Genomic DNA, 7,571 nt, shown 5'->3' with positions numbered 1-7,571 from the left:
ACTCACTTGGTAGACCAGGCTGGCCTCGAACTCAGAAATCCGCCTGCCTCTGCCTCCCGAGTGCTGGGATTAAAGGCCTGCGCCACCAGGCCCGGCTCACTCTAATTTTTTAAAGACTTATTTCCTTTTATTTTATGTGTTTGCGTGTTTTATCCACTTGAATGCATGTGTACAATGTGCATATAATGCCTGTAGAGGTCCAAAGAGAATCCTCTGGAACTGGAGCTATGGACAGCTGTTAACCATCGAATAGGTGCTGGGAACAGAACCCAGGTCCTCTGGAAGAACAGCAAGCACTTAACCACTGAATCATCTCTCCAGCCTTTGTCTACTTTTTTTTTTTTTCTCCTTTAAGACAAGGTTTTACTATTTTCTCTTAATGTCTTAGAACTCACTCTGTAGACCTAGCTGGGATTAAATCACAGGGATCCACCTGCCTCTGCCTCCAGGTACTGAGATTAAAGGTATGCACCACCATGTCTGGCCCAGTGAGCACTCTACCCATTGAGCTCTCTTCTCCCTCTTTACCTTCTGGAAAGCACCCCTCCCCAGCTCCCAGTAAATCTGGGTGTGTTTGGGTTTCTGTGTTTTGGGTGGGGATCCTCTTCAACATGGGTTCATGGATCAGTCCACAGTATTTAGACCCTCACTCTGGAGCAGAACCTAGCTGATGGCCACTGGGACAAACGGTGGTTATAGAGCAGAACAATATGAACAAACAGGGGCTCCTATCCCTGGGAAGTGCCCTGGCCCAAAGGTCACAAGGGAAAGCTGAGAACAGAAAAGGCAGTCAGATGAGAAGACCGAGAGCCTAAACAAACAAGCTTGCGACACCCCCACGGCTCCTGTGCTCCCCACCTGAGTCGGCAGAGCTCTGTTTGGTCCACCATCCAGGCCAGTAGCTCTTGAATCAGAAGGTCCCTCAGCACATCGTCATCGCTGAGGCTCTTGGGCAAAGAGCTGCAAAGGAGAGAGATTGCAGGAGCCGGGATGCTGTGCACAGCCGCACTCTGGAGCCCTGACTGGCTCAGAACCTGCTCTATAACCCAAGTTGGGCTGCCTCTGTCTCTGGAGTGCTGGGATTAAACCATGTGCTGGGAGCTCAGGAGCTAACACAGCTTGCTGCTTCTGGTTAGTTCCACTCTCAGATCCTGAGAGTCCTCTGTGCTGGGCCCTACCTGCTTCTGCCTACTCAGAGAATTCAGGGTCCACAATCCAGGCAAAACCAAACACAAGTTCAAAGTGAGGTAGCTCACCGACTCGCCTTGCAAAGTCTGTGAGAATGCATCCCAGTGACCCCAGAGAGAACTTCCCTGAACCTCACACTCATTACATCATAGAGTGGGTGGCTTTGGGAGGATGCCAGGGTCTTCCAGTGGTCTCCCAGACAGCCTTCCTGAGATTGGCAAGGAAGAGTCAGCTCTGGTCTGAGGTTCCTATTCCCCTCTCTCTTGATTCAGGAAATCATGTGTACCTGTAGTCACAGACCTTAGAAAGCCCTCAAGGGGGTCTCCAGGACATTACTCACTGGTGCCCTTCTTAAGCTCTTAGACAGAGGGGTACCTACTGTGGGGTCCCTGCCCTCTACAGGCTGAGAGGGAGAACAGTGAAAGCAGGGGCAGGAAGCTGTTTCCCCTCCCCCACAGTGGACTCACCTTCCCTGTGCCTCTTTCTCCTCTTTTCCCTGAGATTGCTCTGCCAGCTCCAAAGCCCGGGCCTCTCTCTGGGTGATGTTGTGTTTCCAGCTGGAGAAATGAAGACCATTCAAGAATGAATTGGGCCGGGCGTGGTGGCCACGCCTTTAGTCCCAGCACTCAGGAGGCAGAGGCAGGTGGATTTCTGAGTTCAAAGCCAGCCTGGTCTACAGAGTGAGTTCCAGGACAGCCAGTGCTACACAGAGAAACCCTGTCTCAAAAAACCATTAAAAAAAAAAAAAAAAAGAATGAATTGGGCTGGAGGGGACAACTGAAGTTCCCCCACACGGGCGCTGGAATCTTCAATACCTCAACAGTAGGAGCCTCTTCCTGTACTGACACCCTGACACCCCCAGCACTGCCTGGGTTCAGCCTCCTCCATCACCGACAGTGCTTTAGAATCCACCAGGCTAACCAAACAGCAGCGTGAACAAGACTCAGCACAGGTTGGGAGAGGCACAGTGGTGATTTATTTCCAGAGTCTGAAGTAGCCACCACCAAAGAGGCAACCCAGCCCCTCCTGACTTCCCTCCCAGTCCTCGGGGTCCCTCTGCTGCTTCTACCCTTTGCTCTGACTCCTTCAGCTGCTCTTTCTCAGCTTTGTGGGTTCTTTCTTCCACCCTTCTTACCTCTTTTCTTCCATCCTTTCAACCCCCTAACACTAGATAAGAGAGAAAAAGGGATAGAGAGGAATGGGACATTATCTGTAGACTACTTTCTACTGATTAGGGGAGTCGAGTTCTTGTCTTCTTCTTTACACAGGACTACTTACACAGGGTTATCACAACCAACAACAACCAACCAACAACCCTTCCACCACCCCCACCTCCTGGCCCCCTGCCACAAAAAAAAAAAAACAAAAAACTTTGGAGCTTTAGCATTATTAATCCTCTGAAAAGTCCCCAGAGTTCCAAACATCATACAGTCACAGAAACTGTCTGCTGCCAGCAAAATCACATGCCTGCTAGAGCATGAGGCAAATCATAGTCAGCTGCTGTGAGCAATCTGAATTAGCCCCATAGCCCACACCTGGTATTAAAACAAAGCTATATTCTTATAAAATTTCTGTGCTGTTTGTTTGTTGTTTTAAAGATTTATTTATTTTATGTATATGACTACAGTGTCACTGTCTTCAGATACACCAGTAGAAGGGCATCAGATCCCATTACAAATGGTTGTGAGCCACCACGTTGCTGGGAATTGAACTCAGGTCCTCTGGAAGAGTAATCAGTGCTCTTAACCTCTTAACTTCTGAGCCATCTCTCCAGTGCCATTTCTGTGGTTTTTTTAAAGAAACCAAAATACCAAAATTGTCACTATAACTCTCCTTAGTAAAGGATGGGGGACTGGAGAGATGGCTCAATGGTTAAGAACACTCACTGGTTGCTCTTCTAGAGGATTTGGATTCAACTCCCAGCACCCACATGGCAGCTCACATCTGTCTGTAACTCCTGGACACCTTCACACAGACATGATGTAAAGTCACCAACCAACATAAGGATGGGAAACCAAACCCTGTGCCCAGTCGGTCCCAGGGCCCTGGTCATGGGCATTTAACTCCCTCATGCTCACTTATTGAAAGGTATCTGTGGAGTTGTGCACCTCACAGCCCATGTGGTCACCTGGGAGATGGTGTGAGCAGAGTTTGACACGGAGGGAACTACTTACTCATTCTTCTTCCCCTTCTGGGCCAGCAGCCAGTTCACAAAGTCTTGTTGACGGATCTTGTCCATGGTGATGCTGTAATCACTGATGAAAGTCCCCTCTGCATACCTTGGACCTCGAGGTCGGGGGCCGGCAAATTTAGCACGGGATCTGAGAGGTGAGAGAGAAACCAGGGTACCAGTGAAGGGAAGGTCTGGGAAATCACATTGATTGATTCAGTCCTTTGGTTCATAGTCAATCACAATAGACTAACTCAGCTGGGCCTACAATCCCAGCACTTGAAGAGAAGAGGCAGGAGGATCACTGGAAGTTCAAGGCCAGGCTATGTGATATAGCTAGATGCCATCTCAAAAATAACAATAATGGCCCTTTAAGCGCTCACCTTTCTTACTCTCTAGCCCTCCTTCTCTCTCTCCCTTTCCCCCTCTCTCCACGTGGCCATGGCTGGTCTCTCTCTTTCTACCTTCTCTCCTTTCTCCCTGCCCTTCTACAATAAACTTGTAAAACCGTTTAAAAAAATAACAATAATGATGAAATAATAACAATACTCAGCACTTAGGAGGCACAGGATCTCTGCAAGTTCAAGGTCAACCTGGTTTAGGACAGCCAGAGCTATATAGAAAGACCATGTCTCAAAAACATAATAATAACAATAAAAATAAATGCAAAAATATCATTATTACTAATAGTTAATTACTAATGTTATTGCTAATAACATATTATTATTGTTATTACTATACTACTAATAATAACAGTGAGCTCAGGGTCTGCTGAGACTGGCAAACAAAGGGATTTGCTACCAAGCGTGACAACCTGAGCTCCATCCCCAGGACCTACATGATGAAAGGAGAGATCCACTTCCCAAAAGCTCCATTCCAAAGAAAGAAAGAACAAAAGAGCAGAGTGCCACATGTGGGAGCACTGGTGTGATCCCAATGCTTCAGAGATGGAGGCAGGAGGACCTCAAGTTCTGCTGTTAACTTGTATTTGATTACTATTACGGAGGTCTTCCCATGACGGAGTGCATGTGGAGGTCAGAGGACGCCACGAAGGAGGTGTTTCTCTCCGCCCACCTTGTCAGGAGTTCTGTGGATTGAACTTAGGCTGTCAGACTTGCATGTGACTTTACCTGCTTAACCATCTCACTGGCCCCAGACGCCTAAGATTTTAGGGATGGAACCTATGGGTCTCACGCACGCACGTGAGGCAAGGGCTGTACCACAGAGGAGCCTGCCCCAGCCTCAGCCCCAGCTCTCTGGAATTTATTGTTGTGTTGTTTTTGATTGATTTGTTGTTATGGTTCTGGGAAGCAGGGTTTCTTGTACCCCAGGCTGGCCTCAAACACACTATCTGAAGTTCACCATGAACTCCTTCCTGATCTTCCTGCTGCCTCACCCCAGTGCTGGGATAAAGGCAGCAAGCAGCACATTGACTCCCGGAGACTCCATTCCTTGTTGAGATAGGATCTCGCTATGTGGCCCTGACTGGCCTGGAACTCAGCATGTCTGTCTCTGTCTCCAGAGTGTAGGAAATGAGCAGTGTGTGCTACAGGCATGAGATTTGAGTTTTTGTTCTTAACATCCAACAAGACTTTCTCCTTGTAAGGGCTTGTGTTTCTGACGGCTTTCATATCTTACGTTACGTGTGCCAACTTTGCACAGTATGTGGATTGTCCTTGCATCTTAGAAAGGTCAGTTCTACACTGGCAAGTCTCTGCCTTGGTTCCCAAACACAGTATCAGAGAGAGCCTCTGGTCTCGTTATGTAGCCTAGGTTAGCCTCAAACTTTCAAACCTCCTGCCTCTACCTGCCAAGTATTGGGGTCACAGGCGTGAGCTGCCAGGCTCAGCATCACCCAGTCCTGTAGTCATCTTGGCTTTGGTCCACAATGCTCTGTAATAAGTCTATGTGGTTCTTTTCTGTGTCTGCCTTGGTCCATGTTCTCACTGAAGGCTGGAGCCGCCCTGTGGACCTTTGTTCACATGTATTCTGACCTGTGCCTGGTGCCTAGGAAACTCCCATGAGCTCTGAGGGAAGCACACAGGTTTCAGTGATGTCTCTCAGTCACCAAAAAGTCCTTCCACAGACCTAGCTAACCAAGTCTCCCTCTCTCTTTAACAGGGATTCTTAATACTCCATTCTCTGATTCTGTCTTACTGTATGCTCAGGTTGCAGACTGGGTGTCCTTCTTACCCTCCCTCCCCTCGGTCCGGAGTGCCTTCCTTTCTAGTGCCTTTCCCTATCCCCATACGATTTATATTCTAGCCCCCCACCCCCACCCCGACTCTGCAACCCGTGCCACACCCAGCCCTCCTACCGGAACTCAACCTCTTCTTTTTCCCCCAGACCGACAGCCAGGAACAGGAGCACCAGCAGCAGAGAGCAGGTCTTCAAAGCCACCATCTTCCTATATCGTGTCCCCTAGCTGAGAGGGAAAAGGGGGGCGGTATCAAACTGAGGGGGGATCCAGGAGGCCACTTTGATGCCGGGGCCCAGGAGAGTGGTGAGATCTGAGGTGGGACAGAAACAATAGGAACAATCAAGGGAGCTGGGCATTGCATGAAGTGAGTGGAGGGAACTCGGGAGCCTTGACCCCAGCTGATCCTGCTCTGTAGATTTGGAGGGGGGTGGGAGGGGAGGTCTGGGAAGAAGAAAGCAGCAAAGGCCTGGGTGGTGGGAACTTCTTTCCTGACTCATTAGCAGACATCACAGGGATAGGATTTGGCAAGATTATCCTGTAAAGCCCTGACTCAAGTCATAGCAGCCCACCTCCCTGCTTCCAACGAAGCGTTACTCGGCCACCATATCCCACCCTTAAATGAAAACCATACCAAAAACCATCCTGTTACACACACCCCTTCTCACGGTCAACTAGCTCAACTCTTCCTAAAGTCTTCCTAAAGTTTCGTCTGAACTTCTTCAGAGGTCCGGACCCATTACAGTCCAGAGATATTAGGAGAGAAGCAAGGAGTGAGAAACCTTGCTCCAGATCCCTGAAGACCAGAGCTGGTCCAAGGCAGTGAAACCTGGTCTCCTAAGAATCTCTTTGGACTGTCTTCTGGATTCCCCTGGAGACAAGGAGAGAGTGAGGAGCCAGGAGACCCACTTGGCCAGCTCTGGCCTGTACCAGCTTCTTTCTTACCCAACAGCTCTTCTTAGCTCTTCCAGGAGGGCAGGATGAGGTCTCCTGTTGGCTCTCAGGATCTTGCCTCAAGACCCTGTTTTAGCGTCCTTATATCCAGGCACCACAGATAGCTGATTAACCTGAAAGCCTCTTATCTCTGAATCTCAAGCCCACTGCTCCTGCCCAGTGAAGCCCATTATACACCTAATCACTTTCCCCTTTGCTCCTGGGCTGTGCTAATGGGTGATTAACATTTGGGTATCTCCAGTGTTATCTGGGGCCTGCCTGGTGGGCAGGGTGACTTCGGCTTCCCCCTCCTTTCTTCTTTCCTGGGCACAGGGCCTGCTGTTCTCTGCCCTACTTCCTGTTGGATACTGTGGGGAGAAAGGGTTGCCTAGGTGAAGGTCACCTGGGGTGGCACTCTCTGAGGGAAGGGGCACCCCCACAAAGCCGTAGGTGACTTCTGAGGGAACAGAAGGGATCAGGGTGGTCTGAATCCCAGATGTGGATGTTAACTGATAATGGCGGCACTATGGAAGTGATGCTACCCTGAGGTAACCGTCTTGATTGTGCCTACTGACTTGAGGTGACCTTAGAGTTTATAGTCGCATGGTTTCCTACTTGAGGCAATATAAATGGGATAACAGGGAACATTCATATGTTGGAGGCTCAAGAAAGATATAACTCCCTCCACAAAGATATTTGTTTGTTTGTTTGTTTGTTTGTTTAGGTGTTTTGTTTTGTTTGAGACAGGGTTTTCTGGCTATCCTGTAACTTGGTCTGTAGACCAGGCTGCCCTCAAACTCAGAGACTCACCTGCTTCTACCTCCAGAGTACTGAAATTAAAGATGTGCAACACCACGATCCAGCTAAAGATGTGTGTGTATGCATATATATTAATTTTATTCATATAACTGCTTTACCTGCAGAGGTAGAGGTATGTCTGTGTATCATACATGCCTAGGGCCTGAGGAAGTGATAAGATTCCATATGGATGCTGGGAATTGAGCCCAGGTCCTTTACAAGAACAATAAGTATTCTCTCTTTCTCTCTCTCTCTCTCTCTCTCTCTCTCTCTCTCTCTCTCTCT

The 7,571-nt window shown here is 48.8% G+C and overlaps 1 protein-coding gene across 1 annotated transcript in view; it reads right to left on the bottom strand.

The window, feature by feature from the left end:
* Nucleotides 1–6,570, bottom strand: part of Gip (gastric inhibitory polypeptide) — a 7,758-nt gene extending 1,188 nt beyond the window's left edge. The window contains exons 1-5 of the mRNA XM_021213792.1: nucleotides 6,501–6,570; nucleotides 5,676–5,783; nucleotides 3,363–3,509; nucleotides 1,656–1,745; nucleotides 859–960 (exon numbers count right to left, since the gene is read on the bottom strand). Of these exons, the coding sequence (XP_021069451.1) occupies nucleotides 859–960; nucleotides 1,656–1,745; nucleotides 3,363–3,509; nucleotides 5,676–5,761 (425 nt within the window). The 5' untranslated portion in view covers nucleotides 5,762–5,783; nucleotides 6,501–6,570. The remainder of the gene's footprint in view (nucleotides 1–858; nucleotides 961–1,655; nucleotides 1,746–3,362; nucleotides 3,510–5,675; nucleotides 5,784–6,500) is intronic.
* Between the last annotated feature and the right edge of the window lie 1,001 nt (nucleotides 6,571–7,571).

This window comes from Mus pahari, chromosome 14 (assembly GCF_900095145.1).
Source record: "Mus pahari chromosome 14, PAHARI_EIJ_v1.1, whole genome shotgun sequence".
Classification (NCBI taxonomy): Eukaryota; Metazoa; Chordata; class Mammalia; order Rodentia; family Muridae; genus Mus; species Mus pahari.
Note: the sequence above shows the minus strand (reverse complement) of the source record. Positions and strands in the feature narration are given on the sequence as shown.